The sequence below is a fragment of the Camelus dromedarius genome, chromosome 26 (assembly GCF_036321535.1).
Source record: "Camelus dromedarius isolate mCamDro1 chromosome 26, mCamDro1.pat, whole genome shotgun sequence".
In the NCBI taxonomy this organism is placed as follows: Eukaryota; Metazoa; Chordata; class Mammalia; order Artiodactyla; family Camelidae; genus Camelus; species Camelus dromedarius.
Window position 1 is genome coordinate 11,172,663 of NC_087461.1, and position 25,783 is coordinate 11,198,445.

Sequence of the window (25,783 nt, forward strand, 5' to 3'; positions counted from 1 at the left end):
GACATTTTTTTTAAAAATCAGAAATAACCATAGCGCTAGAAGTGTACATTCTGTATTTTCTTACCGAACAACCCACAGGCTTTAAACAAACAATACTGCCGTGGTGAAATATTTAGCAATGTAAAGATTCTCTCCTCTCTTAGCAGGGAGTAAAATAATTAAAGCAATCTTGCCTTAGAAAATAAATTAGCTGGTAGATGCACAGTGAGCAGCAAATCCAGTCAAGTATATTGGTGGGCTAGGGGAGGGGAGAACGGTTTATGAGTATGGTCATGTATTTTTCAAACAACATTTTAAGCATCTGCTTTATTTTTTTATTCCAGTTTTTAAAAGGAAGATTTATTTAACAAGTTTCACTTAGTACAATACATCTAATGAAAATCACAACACAAGGAAAGATTTAAATCAAAGCCTCAGAACTTCATACAAACAACATGACCAAACTCCTAAAGTATTGGTATGACATCTCAAAATTGTCTTGGAGTTTTTTTTTTTTTTTAAAAAGTAAACATGTACACTCACGTGCCTTACAGGATATTAAACCAAAAAGCTAGAATTAACAAACATGCCAAATGTTTTCACTTTATTATCATAGACACAGCTCCTATATTTGAGTTTTACAGAAAAGCATGTTTCTCAACACGCATCCAAAGTTTTCAATGGATTGTGGTATAAGAGCAACATTTAACGTAAGTGAACTTGCTTTAACCTAAATATGCTTATTGCTTAGGTACACTCCTACAATGTAACTAACTTGAGGAAAGCTGGAAGTTGTTTTAACAGTTATGGTCAATACTGAACTTTGTTATTACATCCTAGATGAATGTTTCAGTGTTCAAAATTACTGAGCTTGAAGTTTTAAAACAATCTTGACTTCTACTTTACAGTAAGCATGAATCGCAAGCCTGTAATGCAAAACTGTTAAACATAATTTTTGCTTGTTTTCTTTAAAAAAAAAAAGAGAGAAAGAAGGAAAGTAAGAAAGAAAGAAAGAAAAAGAAAGAAAGAAAGAAAGAAAGAAAGAAAGAAAGAAAGAAAGAAAGAAAGAAAGAAAGAAAGAAAAAGAAAACAAAGAAGCTAGCTGACCAAGAGTGATCAGAATCAATGATATTTCCCATTTACCAATCACACTGGATATGCCTGACATCTCTCCCACTCCATTCAACTCCCATAAATGCACAGCTTTTGTTTCTGTTGCAGTTGTTTATTGCTCTTTCTCTCTTAAGCGAGGTTGGACTGATAGTCACTGGAGTTCTCCTGCAGAACTTGGTCATATCCACTCATGCTGCTCTGACCACCATAACCACCTCCGTAGCCACCACTCAGCTGCTGGTTAGCAGGACCCCCGTAACTAGACTGGTTGGATATGCCCATCCCTCCCATCGTTTGGCTACCATAAGCACCACCACTTGCCCCTGCTGTAGAATTCAAAAAGAGCTCTACATAGCTGTGATCATAAGCTCCCCCGCTTGTGCCTGTGGTAGAATTCAAGAAGAGCTCCACGTATCTGTGTTGCATGTTAGCTTTGTCTTTTGCCATAGCTGCCACGGCATCTTCATGAGTAGCAAATTCAACATCTGCCTCACCAGTAACTCTGCCATCAGGCCCAATTTCAATGTGTACTCTCATGGGGTTAAAAGGCAAGAAAAAATTGTAAATATCACTCTTGGTGGCTCTGTAAGGTAATCCCCCCATATGCACACAGTGCCCTGTGGTGCTCTGAAAACTGGACCCACCATCTCCATATCTATGATCAGACATTCCTGAAAAACAGTAATTGAGGTCTCTTCCAAATTGATCAGATCCAAAGCCATACCTATCATTATAGCCACCATAATCCTCATAGCCTCCATACCCTCCACCATTGGCACCGCGCCTCATCCTTTCAAACCCAGCCCCTCTGCCAATGCTATTATACCCTCTGCCAGCCCCCCAGCCTATCATAGGGACCTGGCTGCTGCATAGCCATGAGCTTTCATGGTGGGTTGTAGTGGGGTCGGACTTCAGCTCGGTTACTCTTGAAGATCTCAATGTACCTGTGCCCTATTCTTTCCTTGTGTTTCTTTAAGGCCTTTTCAGCTATCTCCTGGGAAGCAAACTGCACAAAGGCCTCCCCTGTGCTCCGCCCCTGAAAGTCCACCGGCAGTGTCATCCCATTTGGCACAGTTTCCAACCCTGGAAAGAACTGAACAATCTCTTCCTTGCTACAGCCAAATGGGAGTCCTCTAAGCCGGACAAAGCCGTCACTGGCAGTATCAGGACTTTTCGGACCTGTATGCTTCAACACCCAATCCATTTCAACACTGTTGGACTTGAATACTTCAGCATATCTGTGTCCCATGGTTTCTCTGTCCTTCCTCAAAGCCAGCTTCACTTCATCTTCGGATTCAAGTTCAACAAATGCTTCTCCACTTGGTCTGCCTTCTCTGGTGTAGATGAAACGAATACCTGATGTACCATCTTGGATTTTGCAGTCGGAGAAAAAGCGCATCACTTCACCGGCTGAGCAGGACCAGGGTAGGCCCCTGATCTTCACCACGAACCCCTCCCTGCCTTCTGTGCCTAGCATCATGGTGTCTGTTGGGCTCTTGGTGGCAAGATCGGCTCAATGTAATTTTGGTGTAGCTCTAACGATACCAGGTAATTTTCCTCTTTCTTCCCTCAAACGGCTATAGCGAGACGTTAGACGACGACCAGAACTACTTCTGCTCACATAAGCGATTGATCACGTGTTAAGCATCTGCTTTAAAGGGGACTTGACAGTGATTTTTCCTTCTTACACTGTGATAAGGCTTGGCTCCACACAGGGAATCACCTAGACAAATACATCTTGCCCAATTCTCTTCTGCTTTAGACACCTAGGAGACTGTATGTCGGGGTCAGGAGCACCCTCCCATAGGCATTGGCTGTGACCAGTCATTCCGTGGCCAGGAGCTGCTAGGGAAATGGTGCATCTGAATTTCAGCCAAGTTCTTAAAATAAGCTCCCCTCCTTCTCGCTACCCATCCTTAAAGCTTTTCAACTCACAGCCAGGGTCTAGTGGGTCCTCCTGAGATCCCACACACTTTGTAACAAATTAGAGTTCCAACTCCATTATATAACCATGTTAAATCTGACTTCCCTTATTAAACTGTCAATGCCTTGAGGAAAGAATTTTGTCTTAATTTTCTCCAGAAAATTTTAGCCCCAAAACCCAGCAGTGTGCAAGGCATACACTAGGAGTTAATCAAGGTGTAAAATAATAAAACATAAGGGCAGGCAAGGACTTCCTCTGTCCCAGCCTCTCTCTAAGCACTAGATATGTGTTAATTCATTTGAATCCTCAGAAACGTCCTATGAAATAGGTACTACTGTTAGCTAAATTTTCAAGTTGAAAACACTGACCTCAGATTGATGAGGAGGATTAAGTGACTTGCCCAAGGTCATATGCGCTGTAAGCCAAGACCAGGGTTTGAACCCCAGGACAGTGATGCCACTGCCTGTACCCTTGACCACGATCCCATAAAGAACTGTGCCTGGGAATTGGATGGCATAGATGTACTGGCTTTCTGACTATACACAAAAAACACCAATTAATTCACAATTAACGAAACCCTGTATAGAGTAACATGCATCTCACATCTTAGGTGTTTCGAAGCTACTGTAATGTGAGGACTGCCCCCCCTCGATACAATGGCTTAGAGATAAAAATATTTATTTCTAATATAAGAGGCTGGGGTGAGTGTTCTGGGCCAACGGGCAGCTCTCTCCATGTGGTCATCCAGGGACACAGGCTCTTCCATCTGGGGCCCTGCCGTTCTCAAGGACCATGTGGTCCTCTGTGTGGCTGGGACTGGCCCTGTCTTTGAAGAGGACTTGGTCACAAAGACACATGTCACTGCTGGGAAATGAGGTCTTGCTGGGCAGTCATGCACACAGTTACAAGTTCATTACCATGGAAAAAAGCAAACCTGATAGGAAATTAGCTGTCTCCACCACGCTCAGTACTCAAGCCTGTGCCAGTCAACATTTTATTACTCACTTTCATAAGGACAGACGTTATCTGCTTGCTAAATTAGAGGATGACAGCAGTATGGAAAAGGGGGGCGGGGAATCTGATGATAGATGAGGACTTTAAAAAAAAAATCATACCTTAGGAAATGGTTTCTTAGATACGACACCAAAAGCACAAGGAACAAAAGAAAAAAATAGACAAACTAAGACACCATCAAAATTTAAAACTTTTGTATTTCCAAGGACACCATGAAGAAAGTGAAAAGAAAACCCACAGAATAGGAGAAAATCATTGCAAATCTTATATTTGATAAAGGACTTGTATCTAGAATATATAAAGAACTATTATTACAGCTTGATGATAAAAAGACAATTAACCCATTTTTTTATGGCAAACTATCTGCACAGCTATTTCTCCAAAGAAGGTATACAAATGTCCAACAAGCACAGGAAAACACCATTAGCCACCCAGGAAATGCAAATCAAACCCATGAGACAGCACTCCACACCCACTAGGGTGGCTGTAATCAAAAAGACAGATAATAACAAGTGTTGGAGAGAGTGTGGAGCGACTGGAAGTCTCATACACTGCTGGCAGGAATGGAAAATGGTGCAGACACTTTCAAACACAGCCTGGCAGTTCCTCAAATGTTTAAACATAAAGTTACCCTATTCTGCTCCCAGGTGTACACCCAAGAAAATAAAAACATACATCCACACAAAAACTTGTACACAAATGTTCACAGCAGTTCTATGCACAATAGCCAAAATGTAAAAATAACCCAAATGTCCATCAACTGATGTGCTATATCTGTATAACAAAGTATTATTTGGAAAAAAGGAATACTAATATTTTATAATAACTTTATATGGAGTATAATCGATAACAATATTGAATCACTAGGTTGTACATCTGAAACTAATGTCATATTGTAAGTCAACCTCAATTTAAAAAAATTAAAAATGAATTATATCATGTACTTCTGAATTGTTTAAAAAATGGAATTAAAGTACTGACACATCTACAATATGGATGAACCTTGAAAACATTAAGCTAAGAGGAAGAGGCCAGTAACACAGGACACATATTGCATGATTCCAATCGTATGGAAAGTCCAGAATGCACAATCTGTAGGGACAGAGAGCAGATTAGTGGTTGCCTAGGGCTGGGGGGCTGGGGGGCCTGGGGAGAGGTGTGACAGCTAAGGGGTGAGTGGCTGCTTTGGCGGATAATGAAAATGTTCCAAATTGATTGTGGTGATGGATATAATCATATAGTGAGTATATTAAATATACTAAAAGCCACAGAACTGTACACTTTAAGCAGGTGGCTTGTACGGTATGTTCATCATTCCTCAATAAAGCAGCTAAAAACTTATAAGCAGCTAGAACAATGGGCTGACTCTACCAAAGGAAATTTATCATAGCTCCATGTAACCTCCAGCTCAGAGACTGAAAACCCCTGCACAAGAATGGGATAGGGAGACAGTGTTGACAGTGACACCAGGGAAAGGGGCAGAGGGGGTGGGGATTGCCGTGTATCATAAGCTTCTTATGAGCAAGCAGCATGATGGAGCAGCCAGAACAGCTAAACATGCTGAATCGAAGGCTGTCCTTGCCCAGCAGAACTCCCAGGGGCTGGAAACGCATGGGGTACTCTGGAAAACCATCAACAAAGCCATCATTCGCAGTTCTAAACTCACTATTGGGAAAAATTAATGCGAAAAAAGATTGAAATCTTTTTTTTTTTAACATTTTTTATTGGTTTATAATCATTTTACAATGTTGTGTCAAATTCCAGTGTTCAGCACAATTTTTCAGTCATTCATGGACATATACACACTCATTGTCACATTTTTTTCTCCGTGAGTTATCATAACATTTTGTGTATATTTCCCTGTGCTATACAGTGTAATCTTGATTATCTATTCTACAATTTTGAAATCTCAGTCTATCCCTTCCCACCCTCCAGCCGCCTGGCAACCACAAGTCTGTATTTTCTGTCTATGAGTCTATTTCTGTCCTGTATTTACGCTTTGTTTTTGTTTGTTTGTTTGTTTTTGTTTTTGTTTTTTAGATTCCACATATGAGTGATCTTATTTTTTTTTTAACATTTTTTATTGATTTATAATCATTTTACAATGTTGTGTCAAATTCCAGTGCTCAGCACAATTTTTCAGTCATTCATGGACATATACACACTCATTGTCACATTTTTTTAACATTTTGTGTATATTTCCCTGTGCTATACAGTGTAATCTTGTTTATCTATTCTACAATTTTGAAATCCCAGTCTATCCCTTCCCACCCTCCACCCCCCTGGTAAACACAAGTCTGTATTCTCTGTCTGTGATCTATTTCTGTCCTGTATTTATGCTGTTTTTGTTTGTTTGTTTGTTTTTGTTTTTGTTTTTTAGATTCCACATATGAGCGATCTCATATGGTATTTTTCTTTCTCTTTCTGGCTTACTTCACTTAGAATGACATTCTCCAGGAGCATCCATTGCTGCAAATGGCATTATGTTGTTGGTTTTTATGGCTGAGTAGTATTCCATTGTATAAATATACCACATCTTCTTTATCCAGTCACCTGTTGATGGACATTTAGGCTGTTTCCATGTCTGGGCTATTGTAAATAATGCTGCTATGAACATCAGGGTGTAGGTGCATTCCTGAAGTAGGGTTCCTTCTGGATATAAGCCCAGGAGCGGGATTCCTGGGTCATATGGTAAGTCTATTCCTAGTCTTTTGAGGAATCTCCATAGTGTTTTCCACAGTGGCTGCACCAAACTGCATTCCCACCAGCAGTGGAGGAGGGTTCCCCTTTTCTCCACAGCCTCTCCAGCATTTGTCATTTGTTTCATCACTCGTTTTTAGTTTTCAGTATAGAGATCTTGCACTCCTTAGTTAAATTTATTCTAAGTATTTTGCTGTTTTTGATGATTTTGTAAATAAGATCAATTTGTTTACTTCTTTTACAAATATTTTGTTCTTAGCATATAGAAATGCTATTGATTTTTGTATGTTAATTTTGTATCCTGCAACTTTTCTGAATTCATTGATTAGGTCTAACAGATTTTTTGAGTCTTTAGAATTTTTTATACATAAAATTAAAAAAGATTGAAATCTTAATGGTGGTTATTGCCAAGAGGAGGTCATGGATGTCAGAGGAGTGGTCTGTTCTGGCCTCAGGCTGTCTGACCCACTGGCCTGCCTGTGACACGTTCCAGGGTCCGGGCGGGTAGGGGTAGGGAGGAGGGGCTGCACAGAGTGGAGTGGGAGGGTCCCCTCAGTTCAGGGCTGCAGCAGGGGGTCTGAAATGACAGCCCTATGCCCGACCTCCCCATGGACTCCCACGAAAAAGAAAGTGGGGCAAGGGGGCCAGGAATTGAATGGGTTTGAGAAGAAGAGAATCATGACAGGTATAATGTTTTTAAAATATCTCCCAATTATGCTTCCTTATCAGTAAGCCAGTCCCTCACCCCGAGTCTTCCTAGAAGGTCGCCTTTCCTTTTCTTCCTTTATTTTCCAGCCTTCATCATGAATAATCCGAGGACAGAATGGAAATTTCAAGCCCCAGGAAGGACTTGGTATCATTGCTGTAAGTTTTGAGGGCAGCTTTGAGCTGCAGAAAGGAAACAGAATTCCCTGAATTGTTCTCATTTTCAGGAAGGAGAAAGAACATCACATTTTCAAAATATGAGAGTTACTGACACCCCAGCTAAAAGAACTTTCTGATATGACTCTTTGTTCTAAGAGATAACATGTAGGCCAGGGAAGATCATTTTTCAATAAAGCAGAAAAAGCACCTTATTTCATATTTACACATGTTGCTCAGCAGTTGCTGGGTGAGTATTTCTATTACAGGTCCACGTAGGTCAGAAATCCACCCAGACAGGTTCATTTCTGCTAGAAAAAAGAATAAATATAAGCCAGCAATTATTTTTGTGCCTCTGCTGTCTCAGCACTGGGGTACATGAAGAGAGATCAGAGAATGAGGGTGATGTTTGCTTTCTAGAAACTTCCTTGAGCACAAACAGTCACACACAGGAAATAATTCCAACCATGAAACAGTACGAACTAGATACTGGGGTGGGTGGCAGCCAGGCACCTCAACTTGGATGTGTAGGAGTTCCCGAAGATGAGGTCAGTGAGAACCACAGTGGTAAATAAAGAAGCATCAGAATGGTCTGGAAAGCCAGTCTCCTGGGTTCTGACCTGCCTCCTTCACAAAGAGGGCACCCGGCTCATACCCATCCTGGAAAGCCTGGTCCCATGCCAGCAAGGCCAGGGAGCAGAAACAGCAGTGCCACAAGCCTCATTACAGGACAGCCGTCCCCCACAACAGATGCAGCCCCACCCAAACAAGAGAGTTTGGGGACAAAGGAGACCTAAATCCCTTGGCCACCGCTGACCCCCGCCCCTCTCAGCTGTGCCGTGGCCTCAAAGGGACCAGGTGGCACCTAGGGCCAGCCTGCCATCCACTCCTGGGAACTGGCATTTTTTAATCCTCTCAATTAGAAATGTAACGACTTCTTGCTTCCATTTGCCAGGCTGGCAGGGAGAAGGGACAGCCAGCCAAACGTGCTCTGTGTTGCTTAGCAGAAGCTGAGAAAGAGCAACCCCGAAGCATCCCCTTCAGGGAAATAAGCATTCATGAGACAAGACCCGGATGTGCGCATCTCTGCCTCCTGGTCCTCCCAGCTTGGCCCCACCTGCAGGCATGCGATGGCCAGGGACACGGGCTACGTGCCTCTTTTCCTCATCTCTAAATTGGAGTAATAATAGATGATACCAACTTTTGCAAAGATCAAGATAGTGCCTATAAAGGTCTTCTGCCTGATATCTGGCCCATAGCAGTTCCACTGTTAGTTGTTAGGATCTCCATTGATTTCTAGTATTTTCAGTCTCTCCATCTGGTATTTCTCGTCTCTCCAGTGCTGGGAAACATTCCAGACAGTAAGTCTCCTGAGATGCAAGGAGAGAGGACTCAACCACACCACTACCCGCCGTATCAGTGCCTCAGCAACAAGTCACACAGCAGCCAGAAAACACCCGGAGAGCTGATGGATATTTCATTAAACCCAAGAATGTCCCTTCCAGGCTCGCCATGCACAGTCAAGTCATCGACCGGGTGTGCGTGCCTTCCTGCCCTTCCTCCAGGAGGAAGCTGTTCTTGTGATTTCCCACTCAGCCTCCTACACTTTCCCGCCTCTACCTGGGGTTCCTCCCCACTGCAGCCCCATGGCACGTCAATCAAGCACACATTACGTAGAGTCTGAGCTGAGCAGAATGATGGCCCCACGAATATATGCACAACCTAGTCCCTGCAACATGCAACTCTGCCAGGTTCCAAAGCAAAGGGCAGTTAAGGTGATGGATGGATAATTAGCTGACCTTAAGACAGAGAGATGATCCCAGATGATGCTGGAGGGCCCCACATGACCACAGGTTTCTTAACAGTGGAGGAGTGAGGCAGGAGAAGAGGCAGACGGAGATGTGACAATGGAATAAATGGCCCGAGAGGTGCCATGTTGCTGACTTGGAAGACAGAGGCAGGGGGGCAACAGCCCAAGAACTGTGGGAGACTCCAGAAGCTGGAAAAAGCAAGGAAACAGGTCCTCTCCTAGAGCCTCCAGAAGGAATGCAGCCCCACTGACACCTTGATTTTAGTCCGGTGAGACCTGTGTCAGACTTCACCCTGCAGATGTTAAGAGAATACATTTGTATTGTTTCAAGCCACCAAGTTTTCAGTAACTTGCATGACAGCCACAGAAAACAAATTCAGGGTCTCCCCATTCATCGCCTGATGACATCCTTTCTGCCTCCCAAGATGTATTTCCTACAGAGGTGGGGAATGCTGACTCCATGATTTTTCCTGTACCCTGATGGTACAGACCAGTCAAAAGCTAAGGCTTTATGTCCCGCAAGGGTAGGTAAAAATCCTCATCACACGTGGGAACCTCAGGGAGACCTGCCCGGGGAAGGACAGAATGGCCAAGCAGGAATTATTGGAGCCAGCAGTTGTGGGCATGTTCCAGGGTCACCAAGAGCAACCATGTTCTGCCTGATAAACCCTTCCATGCTTCTCAACCATGGGCCTCATGGCACCACGGACCTCATGGCCTCAAGGTTTAAGAGATTATGCATGTGTTGATTTTTAGCTAATTTTCCTATTCTTATCCATCAGAGATACATTTAACTTCCAACCAAAGCCTGGAGTTAGCATGAAGTAGCCAGAGTTCTCACTATGAATTCGTTGAATTGCAGGCGAAAGCAAAGCCAAGAAGCTTTAGAAATCCTGCCCAGTCCAATCCTCAGCAAACAGTTGGCTTCTCTAATTTTTTATGTAATATTTAAAATACTCAGTGGAGCCCCATTATGACCTCTATGGCTTCCAAAAGGCCCCAGATTGAGAACTACTGAAAAATCTTTCATTTGTGTGATCCATTTAGATCCAGAACTTTACTCCTCAGTGTCCCTTTTCACTCCAGGGTTATTTCTGAGTGCCTTTCAGCTCTGTGGGTGAACGATTTTTCTTTTTCACTGCATTGGTAGATTCGCTTCAAGGCCAGCTTAGATTCTGGTCTGCTGAGTGTATGGCAATGGTGACATCCATGGTGAGCCTTGGAGACCCCACAATCTGGTACAGAGGCTTTCTCCAGCCTTCCCTAGGAAGGAAGGGGCTGAAAATATGTTCCCTGGAATCTCCTTTTTGGACCATATGCTCCCACTCCAAAAGCATATGCTTCCAGCTCCTGGGAGTAGAAACTGTTAGACCTACTGTGAGAAATGGTATGGAGTTACCTCCTGAAGTTAAAGATATGCATACCCGATGACCCAGAAGTCCCACTTCTTGGTGTATATGCAAAGAAATACCTGCATGTGTGCACTGAGAGACACGTACTGGAGTGCTCATAGCAGCCTGATTCATAACAGTCCAAACTGGAAGCATCTGTAGAATGCTATCCAAAGAGCATTGTGTTCACACAGTTCATACTACACAGCAATGAATGTAACACTGTGGAAGATGTACACGTTTATAGTGTTGGGGGGAAAAAAGGCAGCTAAGAGGAATGTTCTATAATTCCACTTACATAACATTCAAAAAGCAAGTGCAATCATAGTGTTTAAAGATTCAGACTTAGGAGACAAAAATTCTAAAGAAAAGGAAGTAGTTACCCACAGAAGTTTAATATTCATCACCCCTGGGAACAAGGAAGGGGTTGGTGATTGGATAGGGACCGGAAGCATCTGGGGGCCTGGCCCTGCCCCATTTCTTCACCTCAGTGGGGATATTACATGGCTGTTTTTCTGGTGGTGAATCTTTGGGTGGTATATTTTACACATCTTTCTGTCTGCGTGCTATGTTTTACACTTTTTAAATGAAAAGTTTGAAATGTTAATTCTGAGATATTCCCCTAAAAAGAAATTCCTCGCATTTGAAATTTTCTTATTTTATGATTTTCTATTATAAAACATACTCGTGAGCATAAGAGAACATCTGAAAAACATCAGGTAAGTGGGAACAGAATCACCTCTAAATTCTTTCTCCCAAAGACAAATACCACTAATATTTTGGTATATTTCTTTCCAATCTTTTCTCCATGACTAGTTTTTGATGTTTCTATTTTTCATGGCCATATTTATTCAAATCTATATTTTAATATTTTTCACTTAACACGATCCTGTAAGCATTTTCAAAGTCCTCACAAACCCTCCGTGTGATTATTTTAATGACCATGTATTTCACTTACTGGTGCTTCATTAAATGGCATATCTGCTGGAGCAACATTGAGGTTATTTCCTCTTCTTCTATCTATAGGCGGTGTCATGGCAGAGTTTTCTGTGTACAGCCTTTTACGTATTTCAAATAATTTCCTTAGAACTGATCCCTAGAAATGGATTTTCAAGAGCCCAAAGCAGTACCTATCTAAGGCTCTTTATAGAAAACATGTCCCTTTTCCAGGATCAGAGTTCCAGGAGTTTATCTAGTCCAAACATCTTAGGGCCATTTAGAATAGATCCTCCAAGAACCTGGGCAGCTGATCCACTGGTCTCCTCAAACTGCCAGGCCAGTCCATGGAGCCCACTGAACTCGAGTTCACGCCCTTTGCTCTGTCTTCCCACCGAGATACACAGTTCAGGGGTACTTGGGTCACCCAGCAAGATTCCCAAAAGGAGCAGAGCTATCAGCTCACCTAGAAGTCTCTACATGCTTAGAACAACAATACCAACAAAGCTTCAGCATCTTCAATGTAAAGTGAGAATATGAATGTTGAGTTTGAAGGAATATGTGTGAGGATAAACGAGAGAACGCTTGGAAAGTATTTAGTGCCTGCCACATAACAGACCGTCTACAGACTCATCCCTTTTTCCTGAGACTCGTCTTTCTCCCCCAGTGGTGAGAGGATCAAGGACGAGAGGGAAAGAGGAGGGAAACATTCAAGAAACATAGTCATCATGACATCCACGTATATACTACGAGGCAGCAGCATTTATCAGATGAAGGGGAGAGGCACTTACCCCACATCTTGCATTTACCTGGACTACCCCTGGGAGTCATTACCATTTGAGTCATTCTTACAAGCTAATGAATTGTCACCATAAGCCTGAATCACTTGCTTCTCCATATTTTTGTCTAGAGTAGTGCTTCCCCCAAATGTGGTTATGGGACCTTTTTAGGATTACTTGATGTATTAAGGCAAGTAAAGCTGGATGCTGTAATAAACGGTCCCCCAGTCTCAATGGCTTCATAGCATAAAGATGTAGTTTTTGCTTGTTTCATAGTTCAGGGTGTGTTAGCAGGTCATAAAGGATGGTCTTTCCACACAGGGGCTGAGGTTCTTTCCACCTACTGTCTGCCATCATCCAGGGCCACAGAGTCCTCTGCTGGATTCTCTGGACCCAGCTGGCAGATGGAGCAGTGGGGAGGGGGAAGCCAACATAGAGGATTCAAGAGTGGCTTTAGGAAGCGGTGCTAGAAGTTCATGTCCCTTTCTCCTACACTTTGCCAACATTCAGTTGGTCAGGATGCGAATACACAACCCCACACAACTGTGGGAGAGGCTGGGCTCTGCTGTTTAGCTCTACCCCAGAGGAAGTGGAAATGATTTTGCTTTCATTGCATACCTGGAGTGATTGTAAATATACAGAAGTTTTTCAGTAGGTCTGGGTAGCATAAAATATACAGCAGATTTGATGTTACCCAGACCTACTGAATCAGAATCTCTGGGGCCTAGGAATGAAAAGTTCCAACAGATGATTTTCATAGGCTGGAGCCCAGAGATGTCTTTGAGGGTTCCAGCCACAGACACTTCTTTCCAAGAGCAGCCCTGCCATCAATCTTACCTTAGATCCCATGCTGGGTACCCAGAGTATTTTTTCAAATCTTTCAGGAGCTGCAACAACTGTACTGTAAGGACTCCAGGATATTTACCTTCAACACTTAGATTCCAACATCCCAAGACAAGAGTGCGGGTAAGCATGGCATTTGCTGGATCTCTTTCTCAGCACTTTTATTCTTATGCAGACAAAGGGGACTGTGTAGGACTACACTGAGTGGCACAAGCAGAAGCCAGCCCTCACAACCCTAATTTATTTGTTTTGCAGACACTGCTGAGGTCACTGTTTCAGACATCATTTTATGGGGACACATGGAAGACATTTTCTCAGGTGTCAGTACTTTAAATAGTTATTATTCTGTGAATCATAGTATTTATTGTGTTTCCTCTTTGTATTGGCTGATGGGAAATTTGGAGCCAAAACTTGAGACCACCTTTAGCAAGTACACAGAACTCAATCCCAGTTATATCTCATTTTTCCTACTTTTAACCCAAATATTCCCATTTGTTTATTTTCTTATCTTGTTAAAGTCTATTTTGAATAAGCAGGTTGTATAAATGGATTTTTAATGATTGACTATAATCTTGTGACAGAAAAGTGAATAGAAATAGTGGTCCTTCATTTTTTGACCATGCTTTATTTAGCCCAAGGGAAATCTTCCCCACAAATGACATACATGAAGCCTTGATTATCGGTTAACCCAGTACCAACTGAATTTCCTCAGAGGCCTCAGAATAAATTCATTAATTAAAACCACATGTACCTTTCCAAGATCACTCTGTACCAATCGTCATCTCTTTTCCTGAAATGGAATCACCTATTCTGGGCCCAGAGATAGTACAGAACTGAATTACTATCCAAAGTAAGTGTTGGATGAATGACTCTTGGCTTTGATAAATTTTGCTGTCCAAACTTTCCCATAATAATGTTTAAATCCAATGGGACGAAAGCTTGAAAGAATTCACAAACCTTTAAGACATCCTAAGATCATTATTTATTAAAATGTTCACACATTGAATTTAATAAGTAAATCACAGAAGGGATTGAGAGAACAGTACCCAAATATCCATTTAATTAACAAAATCTATTGAGCACCTGTCTATGTTTTAGGCACTGTGCCAGTGGCTTTAATATACTATTCCCATTTTACACACACACGAAACAAGCATGCACGCAGAGGTATTAAGAGGATGTGATCACGTTTCTTTGAGCAGCCCCTGACAGTGGCCCTTAACTTGAGGGCGGTTGCCTCCAGAGGTGTGGCCATTTACCTTCAACACCAAGGCCAGCACCGAGCTGCCCCGCCCTTCCCCGTACCAGAACGCTCACATACAGAACAGCAATAAAGAAAACACTCTTTCTCAATGAATTATGCGCTCTTAATTCTTGAAATGAGCTTCATCAAATGCTCTCCATGGAGTGGCCACTGCTACCAACAGAAAAGTTTTTGACAACGAGAGATGAAAATGCTCAACATTTTGGAGACCTACCCTTCCGAACACAGGCGTGCACACACATACGGGCACAAACACATGCGCGTGAGAGCGTGTGCGCTGCCAGACTGGCTGTATGTTGGTTGAGTTAGGCTCTTGTCACTCCCAGCACCTCTCCTCAAGGAAAAGCAGTTATGAAAAACATTCTTTGCCTTCTGTCCCAAAAAAGAGTGACTTCTGTGCAAAGGTGAGGAGCGCAAGTGCTCAGGGCTCTGGTTTTCTGAGATTTGTCCTTCTAAGAGCTTTTTATCCCTGGGGTTTGTGGGTACCTCTTGACTTTAAGGCTAACAAATAATAACAAGCTACCACAAAGATTGCCCTTCCTGAATAAAAACCCTGAAAGGAAAACATATTGGACATTGGTAATACTATTCCCATTTCACAGATGAGGAAGCTGAGCCTGAGAGTTAAGCTGCTTGCCCAAGATAACACAGGAAGTCAGTGACAAAGACGAACCAAAAAAGCCAGAGTTCCAGTCTTCCCTTCTGTTGGTTCTTCCTCAGCAAGATACATACGTATATTTGCCAACTGCCTCCAGGATCCAGGTTCTGCACCCCTCCCTCTGGCCCAATTATCTGAAAACCAAAAGAGTAGAAAATCGAAAATGAGATGGAGATCAGCAGGGATGTGAGGCAGCGGATTGCTGCCGCTTCCTTGCTTCCTTTTTCAGAAGCTAAAATCGACTCTGCTCTTCCTCGGTGACAGCCCCTCGCCTGGGGCACGGCTCCCGGCCTCGGCGGGGGTCCGCGCAATCTGGGCGCCTCCAGCTGCCCCTTCTCCAGAATCGCCAGCCGCAGAGCGCAAGGCCAAACTGGGGCAGAACGAGTGTGCCCGTGCCCGGGTTGCCCGTGTCACCTGTGCCGGTCCCGCTGCTGGAGACACCGCGGGCGCACTGCGCCGGTCGCTTCTCTCTTCTGCTTGCCCAGCGCGCTTTTCCGTACCCTAGCGCAGCGGGCGTCCAGGGAGCCGGGGGTCAGCGAGGGAACCTCCGGCTGTGCCCCAGGCCCAGAGCCTGGGCCGTGCGGAGCACAGAGCCCCGGCAGGCTCCCTGCAGCCAGCTCCCTCTTGAGTGAGCACTCAGTGCCAGGGTAGAAGCACGGATCTTTCCCCACCCCTCCCAAGCGCACCGGACCAGTTTCCATCTGATAGAATGTTTCTTCCATCTGATTAGAATGACAGTAGCCTTCAAATCATTCATTAAGAGAATTTTAGTCTTAAAGGAAAAAGAATGTCCCACTGTAATTGTGAGTTGTAATAAATGTGAACTTCTGGTGCCTTCCTCTGCAGTATGTAAGACAGTAAAAAATGTGTCTCATCCAAAGCCAATCGCTAACAAAGAGGACATGTGAATATTCAACACCGAGTCTTTCAGTGTATTTTCAGGAATCCCTGAGTCGGCCTTTTTTTTTTTTTTTAATCGGCGAATACCTGTTTAAGTTTTAAAAGCACATGGAAATCGCCCGCGAGCGACCATATAATTTGATTTGCCAGGCAATCTGCAGAGCGATCGCACATCATTTATAATGTTCATTGAGCATTTTGCCTAATTGTGTCTGTCTCTGAAAGGGCGGCGCACCCCCTCCCGACCGCAAGCAGCACAAGTGGCGACATTCCCATGGAGCGGCCGCGCCGCAGCTTGTCGCATTCAGCGCGGGCGGCCGGGCCGCGCGCTTCCCTGCCCGGCGACTGGGCGCGCCTGACACTAATAGCTCGCGGCTCAGGTACGAGCGGGCGCCGCGTTTGACTCCATTCAATTCACAACCGGCAGCGCTTGCAGGTGTCGCCTTTTGAAACTGCCATTCAGGCGGCCGCTGTTCACTTCTCGCTGCGCCGCGGGTTTTGTAGAAGAGCAAGAATGGGGCTGATTATTCCCGTGCCCACAGGCCGCCCCCACACGCCCCAACCCCCGCCGGACGCGAGGCTTCCCTCGGCCAAAAGAGGCATTTAATTAGTTCTGGGGCTGCGAAGAGCCAGCGTGGTGGACAAAGCCCGGCTCCCCAGGTAACCCCGGTTCCCTGTGGCCTCGGGAGGGGGCGCTCCCTCTCGCGCCCCCGCCGTCAGGCTGTCCTCCCGCTGGCTCTCCCGCAGGCCAGTGGCTCGCCAGCGGGTCTTGGGTGACTTTGACCAGCGGCGCCCGTGGTCCCTGGCCGCGAGCAGCTTTCGGGCGCTGGCCCCCTTCCCGCCTCTCGTCCCCATTTCCAGGCCAGCCGGGGAGATGGAAACTTGGTTGGCAAGACAGGTGGCCCTAGCTGTCTTGTGCGTGAGTGTTCTCTTCATCATGTGTCATTCCCACCACCCCCTCCACTCCCATTTTGGGGAAACATCAGGACAATGTTTTGGGGAAACACTGGAGACACTTTCGGCCTTTATACGCCTTTGCATCTCCACGCCGCGTGCGCTTAGCTCAGGGGGCAAAGTTGGGCCTGGGAGATTGCGAATGGCTGCCGCAGCATCGCGGCCAAAGGGCACTCTCTTCGCAATAGCGGCTCGGGCACCGGAGCTGACCCCAAATACGTCTGCGGACAGCATCGGCCCAGGTCGTGTACTCTAGGCCACCAGAGCCACAGGTACCACCACCACCCTCCAATCCTCCAAAGCGATCGCGCCCCAACGAGCCCGACTTTTAGCTGCGGGCCGCTCGCGCCAGCAGGGGAGAGGGGCAGAGGGCAGCCCTTTCCAGCCGGATGCCCGCGTGGTACCTTTTGGGGCGGAGTGGGCATCAGCGGTGGGGCGGGGGCAGGGCTCCTCCTGCCTTATCATTTGGTTTCCGCGAGCGTCCGAGGACGCCAGCACCCATTCGTTCCACTCGCTGCGCTCTGTGAACGAGCGTGGGGCGGGCGGGGGAGCCCGGGCCGGGGGAGGGCCGGGTGGTCTCCCTCCCCCGCCCACCCCTCCCGGCCGGCCGGCCGGCCGAGCCGCGGCACAAGTGTTGCGATTCCCACGGACCGGCGAGCTCTGCGGCTGGAGGTCCGGGCACCCGGGGCCCGGGAGACGGGGCGGACACAGAGGGGTTTGTAGACACGCTGACCTCCGCGCTCCCGCTCTGAAAGGGCCTGAAAGGAGCAGTTTATGGTGCATTACCAGTCAAGGGCTCAGGTACCAGCGCCTTGTGCCGGGAAGCGGGGCGGCCGCCCGTGCTGCAGGTGTCAACTATACAAACGCCCGGGAGGGGGGAGGACGCCGGGGAGGGCCGGGAAAGGAAGCCTGGCCGCGCTGCGCCCGGCGCTTGCACCATTTCGCTCTTTCTCTGTGGCGACAGCAGCCGGCCTGGGGCGCAGACCCAGATCCTGGGGGGCTGGTGGGGTAGAGAAATCAGCGGGGGGCCGGGCCTACGGGACGTTATTTATGGGCTACATTTGATGGAGAGGCGAGTCGGGGGAGGCTTTGAGCCTCTGCCCAGCGCAGACCCAGTTTCAAGGCTGAGGGCAGAGGGAGGTCACAGGAGGCTAGAACTTCCTAGGGGAGGCGACCGCTGTGCCCAGCAAGGAAGAGGAATTTTGCCCCCACGTTGGGCTGCTTGGGCCCCCAGGGGCCTGCCTGGATTTAACTTGAACTTCCCACGTGGGTCCATGCTCCCCATCTATCTTCCTGTGCAAACATGGGCCTGAGCCTGGGTGCACGTTTAACAAATGTTCTTGGTTAAAGCAGTGGCCCTCTCCTTACTGGCCTCTCCCCAGCGCCAGAGTCACTTCCAGCCCAGAAGAAACCAAGGAGGACCCCCTACCCTTAGCCGGTAACCCCTGTGGGCCCCTCTCTGTCCCCAAAGGTCTGGCAAGCCTAGAACTCAAACTCCTCAAGCTGGCTTCTATAAAGCAACACCTCGAAATGCTTTTTCCCTTAGGGAGGAGACTGCTGATAGGTTTTACTTCCTAGTAGGCCCTCAAAAGTCTTCATGGGGCCAAAGTACTAAAAAAGAAAAATAGTAAAACAACAACAAAAGCCACCACTGCCGTGATATTAAGACAATTTAAAAAATTAACAAATGGTGTTTAATGGTTTTCAGGGCCAACTAGAAGAAGATGAGGCAGACAGAAATTGTAGGTTCATCTGAACAAAGCTTCTGGGTCCTCCCAAAGGTTTTAGAGGTTGTCTGCCCTGCTTCCTTACCTAATTTTACCTGGAAACTTCCTTCTCCTTGATGCAACTGCATCACCATTGTGATGACGTTTACATGTGTCCTCTACTATTAGAATTAGCTTTTGACCGAGTAAAACTGGGTGCTTTTCTTAAAGTAACAGAGAAACTAGACAAGGAATGGTGAAAAGGATGAAGAAGATGGGTGTGTGTCTGAAAAGAATGGTTTGAGAAAATTAAGGGGAGAGAATAGATTCCTTACAAGGTGAAAGAAAGACTTTCCCATCTGAAAAATGAAGACAGACCCCCCCCCCCATTAACACATTCATAACTAAATTCCTTGTATAAGTTACCCAAAGTAGGGGTTTCTATTTCCTCACCTTCATTCAGTCTTCGGCACACTGCATTCTGGCCCATACTCTCACTTATTTAGTCATTTTCACCAGTAACTTCCATGGCCCCCAATTTAAGGACAATTTCTGACTTTATCTTGCCTAAAATCACAGTAAACAGGCCCCCCATTCATCCTGATACCAAGCGCAGAATCTTTTGTTTCTTTTGTTTCTCTCTCACCTCCAAGCCCACAGTGAATAAGTCACAAAATCCTAAAATTTCTTTGCCAAGTGTTTCTTCAATCTTCCTGGCCACCACCCAGGCTCAAGCCCTCATAATCTCTCAACTGTTCTGCTGCAGTTTTCCCGTCTGTCTCCCTGCCTGTGATCTTGTTTTGCTCCAATCCAATCTCCAACATTGGAGCCTCAGTATCCTTTCTAAAAGGCAGGCTTGACCATGTACCCTCCAGCTTCAAACACTTCCCTGGTTAATTGTGTATGAATTATAAACAGGTGCTATTGTACTAATCAATTACATATGTTATAAAGAATCAGAGAGACAAATTTTAAAAGAATAACGTAGAAATAAAGATGATAATTCTAATATTTTCTCTCCATAACCCAGCAGATCTTCTCCACTCTGGAAATGACTGGTCTGTACTATGCCAAACTCCTTAACACAGCTCATAACCTTCCTTGATCTAGACTCTGTATATTTTCCATTCTCATCATCTCTTTACTTCATCCTTAATAAAATTCTTTTGTATCTTTGAATGCCATGATAATCATTCTCTGTATATTTCAAGTCTATTTCAACCTCTACTCTCTGTTCTCTCTAGTCTGTAAACTCCATGAAAAAAAGATGTTTAATTTATTGTTCTGTGACTAGTGCTTATCACAGTTCTCAGCACAGAATTGGTGTTCAGTAAATGTTTGCTCCATAAATAAACATGGTACTTCTCAGAGGAAGCCATGGTTTCTATAAAGAGACTGGAAAACAGAGAAAATGGATCCACAGAAAAAGAAAAGAATGAAGCAAACATGGAGAGGGTAACAGAAAGAAGCACAGGAAAGATGGAGAGAATGTCCAGTCACCTTTCCAGATCACAGTGTCTGAACCAGGATACAAATTAGGCTGCTCTATAAAAGAGCTGAAATATATAGTGGCTTAAATGAGATAGAGGTTTATTTTTCTCTCACAAAAACAAATCAAAAGAAGACAAAGCTAGATAGGCATCCCAGGCCTCATGTGGGGTCTGAATGATGTGGGGTACCCAGACTCCTTTATCTACTTACATATCTATCCTTAATGTGTAGCTTTCAACTCATGGTTCAAAATGGCTGCTCCAACTCCTGCCATTGCATTGGCATTCCAATCAGAAAGAAGAGAGAAAGTAGCAACTTGGGACATGTCCTTCCTCTTCAAAGAGCCACAAAGGTGAATATCGCTTCTACTTATTAGTTAGAAGTTAGTTTCATAACCACACCAACCTGCAAGGGTGACCAAGAAATGTAGTTTTTATTCTGGTGTCCATGTGCCCAGCTAAAATTATGGGGTGCCACTCATACAGACATGGGGGAGAATTTTCAATCTCTGAGACACCTGGCACTGCTGCCTTCCTGAGATCTAGCTACATTCCTGCTTGTGGATTCTAGGACGGGCCCTGCATCCCATACCATAGCTCCCTTTTCATGTTGTTAGTTCAAGTTGTTTCCATTACTTGAAACCAAAATATTTTAAACACACACACACATCCTGAGTACTAAGTCTGACAACACAGGTACATCAGACAAGCCAGGTTGTGCTGCAGTAACCACACCCAAATCTCAGTGGCTTCACACAACAAAAATTTACTTCTCATCCAAGTTCCCTGTTCTGTGCAGGTTTTCAGGGGGACCCTGTTCATCGTAGTCACTGAAGATCCCAAGCCAACAGTTGTTCTGTCTCAAGATGCATTTCTATCATTGTTACAGAAGAGAGAACCAAAGAAGCTGAATAGTACATTGGCTCTTAAAGCTTCCTCCTGGCCCCCCCTGCCGCGAATCAGCCATTTCTCTAAGGATCTCTGGAACCTTTAAGTAAGGAATGATTTTAGAAACCAAGATCTGAGAACAAATTGTGTTCATTGCTACAAAAACCCTTTTAGCAGACAGAGCTAGGGGGCAAAAAAAGAATGGACACATGCATATACAGATACCTCTCTGTTTATATCTCTCCAAATGTCTCCATCTAAATATTCTAGTCTTTCTCCTTTCCCTACCTGCAGCTCTCTCCTCTAACAGTGAAGGACACAATTCTCATTATTCTCAATATATTCACTCATTCATTTACTCCTAGGTCACACAGAAAGTTGTTTTAAAATTGCTAACCTACACCACTGTGAAAATCAGACCTACTAAGCAGTTTGTTTACAGTTCTTTTTGCCCTTAGCCTGGAAGTATTGCGTTCAAAATGTACTTGGATTACTCATAACAATATTTTTTAAATAGCAGGGTAATTACAACAATAAAATGCACTATTGAGCATGAAGGGAAAAAAAGCTTCCTCCTGGAAGTGACATAACATTTCTACTCGTCTTTTACTAACCCAAGAAAGCTACATGGTCAGATCTCACCTCAAAGAAGATAGGGAAGTATAAGCTTATGTCCTGCCTGGAAGAAGACAGATCTGTGACGTGACTTTCCAGCTCCTATGACTCATGGGATGTCCTGTGATGGAAGCCTTTCAGGCTAACTCTTATTGTAAAGAACCCAGAACAAAAAATACAGTCCTTCTGCATCTTCCCTTCTGGTCTGCTCTCACTTGCCCAGCTGAGGAAAAGTGCTCCCTAAGCACTGGGGACCTGTAAGGTCACTGACAACATAAATCCCTCACATCACTTTAAATCAGGGCAGGGAAATGTCACAAAGTGGATGATGGTTTGCAGAGCTTTGCTTCCACCTAGGACATCTTTGGAGACTCCTAGGAGCCTCTGCACATGTCCTAGCTCCGTCCTGGATTTTTACGATGGGTTGGTACACAGGCCTGGTAAGTTTCAAGCCTCCAAAAAAAAAAAAAAAAATACAAGGACCAGGAACAGATGAGAAAACAGGAGGACATTCTAGCATGAGGGAAATACAGGGAAATGGGTTTCCAAGGCTGGTGAAGGCTAAGTAAAGGTGAGATTCAAGGTTCTTGCGGAAATCTCTGACTACCTGCAAAATGCTTCCAAGTGACTGCAACAGGCCAAGTTGTAAGACTTCATCCCTGTGATGGATGGATGGCATTACCTTTCAAGGGCACTAGTAAAATGCCAGAGAGATGACGATCCGGTTGCCATGTGTTGCTTACACCTTAGTGGAGCAGATGTTTTCCTTTATGGCCTCTCGCTGAGATTGATGGCCCCAAAGTAATCGGCTTTTAAAGAGGGCCAAAACGATAATTTGGAGCCCTGGGCTTTCTCTGAGGACATGGGTGTTGGTGGGGCAGAGATGTGGTCACGATGAGGCCATGCCATGCCTGTGATGGGGAGGGAGGCAGGCTAAGAAAGGAGATGCAAAAAGGCACATTGAATGCATTGACCTGAGGCTTGCTTGAGATGGAGCCTGTAGCATCCAGTATATTTGCTGGCACTCACGTCCCTAAACCAGGGAAAACTGGGGGGTGAGGGGGATTAGTGCATGCCTTCCACTTTCGTAAATCTACTCAGCCTCCCAGGAACAGACTTCTGCCCCTCTTCATGTGGTCAGACTCACTCAAGACTCACCCAGCTCAACACTATTCCCCTTAGGAAGACCTCCCTAAACCCTCACTCTTGTGCTGAGCCATTACACCTCAATGACAGCTCTCACTACACCGGATTATAATCATCTCTCCTCTCTCTGCCACCCCAAGGATGTGTTAAGGCACAGAAGCTACATCTTACTCATCTCTGATCCCCAACATTTAACACAGTGATTGAGCATAGCCGATGCTCAAAACATCTTTCTTAAAGAGATAAATAAATAAAGACTTATAACAGGGCACATTTTCTTAGAATTTCCACATTGCTTTTAACCTTGTGTATAATATGAAAAAAAAGACAATTCAACTTAAAAAACTGTAATTGATTTGCATTATATAGACTAGAAGTCTCCAAAGTGATCAAGATGTTCCATTGGCTACGGGAAAATTTTTAGAAGTTCTATTATATTTTTACTCATCTTCCTAAAATTTCTTTTTGTGCATGTTTAAAAATGTGTGCAACATATTAATATAATCTTATTTCTATGCAATTTTAAGTACATAAACATACATAAATTCACCTTAGAGTGTATACTCAAAAGTGGTAATAAGGTATGTCAGACACAGCTAATCCCACACCCTCCACAGACACAAAATATTTTTCTCTTCTTATTTGGTAACATCCCAAGTATTAACTGGGAATATGGTCATCAAACTCAAGACCACCCCTTTCACCTTCCCTTGTAGCTAGATGTGGCCATGGGATGGCTCAGGTCAACTGAATGTGAATTGCAGTGATTTGTGAAAACTTCAGGTCATGATCTTAAAAGGAAAGGAGTGTGCCCTTCCTCTTTCCTTTTTCTTGTTGGTTGGGATGCAGACATGATGGCTGGAGCTGAAGCAGCCATTTTGGTTTGAAGGTTTCAAGCTGTGTTTCAGGAAGATAGAGCAACATGTTACAAGGAAGCTTGACCTCCAACCCCTTTAGCTGCCATATAAACTTCGAGTTGCTTATGTTTGGACTATTGCATAGGAGAGACAAAAACGTTACATTGTCTTTATGTATTTGTTATAGAAGCCAGAACTTTATTCAGAATAATGCAAGACGTGCAGTCAAAAAAAAGTTAACTTTTAAATGATTCCTTTATATAGACAATCAGGTGGAAGAAACCAATGGTAGAGAAGTCTTCAGTTTTTTTTTTTTTTAATACCTGTGCTATCACTTCTCATTTATATCTTTTTCACTCCTTTTTTCTTCTATACTTTACAGACATTTAATAAAAACTTGTTCAATACTATATTGTATACTTGAAAGTTGCTGTGAGAGTAGAGCTTTAATATTCTTACCATAACAACAACAGAAAAATGATAATTATGTGAAGTAAAGGATGTGTTAACCTTATTTTGGTAAACATTTTGCAAAAATATACACATATCAAATCCTCACACTGTACACTTTAAATACACAATAAAGCTCAGCGGGAAAAAGAAAAAATAAACCTTATTGATTACTCTACTGAGTACAGAGGAAACAGGAATGGAAGTAGCATTCTTTGAGTGCCTGCTCTGTATCAGATACTTAACCTAGGTCATTTCACTAACTTTCCACAGCAATCCTTAAGGTAGATATTATGATTTCTTCTCATTTCTACAGACAGTGAAACTAAAGCTCAGCAAGTTTAAGTATCTTCTCCAGGAACACACAACTGTAAGGACTAGAGCAGATGTTTGAATTTGAACTCAGATCTATGTGAGTCAAATGTCCATGTCTTCCATCCTCCATGATTTCATATTTCAAATGAATCTTTCCAACTTGTAAACTCTGCCCCCTGCCTCTTCCCTTTTCTCATTTTACTTCATATCCTTTTTACTTTACTTCCCTGTTCCCTTTCCTCTCTGCGTTCTAATTGCTTCACCTGAAGCCAAACACATGTATTTGATAATGACCTGGAACAGTATTTCTCCAACTTGACTCTGAGTGGATGTATTTATATGCGTGTGTACACATATTTTAAAAATACACACATGTGCATGTATGTCCTCACAGATAAAATCTTCACCCTATTTATAGAAAAATAAAGCAAGGCAATGACCAATAAAAGCTTTAATGAGCCCCCAGTGCCAGTTTAAATGATCATTAAGATGAAATAGCTTACAGTATGGAGGTTCTTCAGAAAACTAAAAATAGACCTACCATATGATCCAGCAATCCCACTTTTGGGCATATATCTGGAGGGAACTCTAATTCAAAAAGATACATGCACCCCAATGTTCATAGCAGCACTATTTACAATAGCCAAGGCATGGAAGCAACCTAAGTGTCCATCGACAGATGACTGATAAAGAAGTTGCAGTATATTTTTTACAATGGAATACTACTCAGCCATAAAAATAGAATAAAATAACATCACTTGCAGCAACATGGATGGACCTAGAGATCACCATTCTAAGTGAAGTAAGGCAGAAAAAGAAAGGCAAATATATGATATCACTCATATGTGGAATCTAAAAACAAAAGAGGAAAAAAGAGGACACTAATCAAAGCATCCACAAAACAGAAATAGACTCACAGACATAGTAAACAGTCTTATGGTCACTGGGGAAAGGGGGTGGGAAGGGATAAATTTGGGAGTTTGAGATTTACAAATGTTAGCCACTATATATAAAAATAGATTTTAAAAAGTTTCTTCTGTATAGCACAGGGACCTATGTTCAAAATCTTGTAATAACCTTTAATGAAAAAAATAAGAAAATGAATATATGTATGTATATGCATGACTGGGACATTGTGCTGTTCATTAGAAATTGACACATTGTAACTGATGGTACATCAATAAAAAAAG

At 44.0% G+C, this 25,783-nt stretch overlaps 1 protein-coding gene across 1 annotated transcript; it reads right to left on the minus strand.

The window, feature by feature from the left end:
* Nucleotides 1-1,065: 1,065 nt before the first annotated feature.
* Nucleotides 1,066-2,724, minus strand: LOC105100429 (heterogeneous nuclear ribonucleoprotein H2-like). Its single transcript, XM_064479391.1, is given in 2 exon segments — nucleotides 1,066-1,926; nucleotides 1,928-2,724. Coding segments are annotated over 2 exon segments (1,350 nt in total). The 5' UTR covers nucleotides 2,573-2,724; the 3' UTR covers nucleotides 1,066-1,221.
* Nucleotides 2,725-25,783: the final 23,059 nt, after the last annotated feature.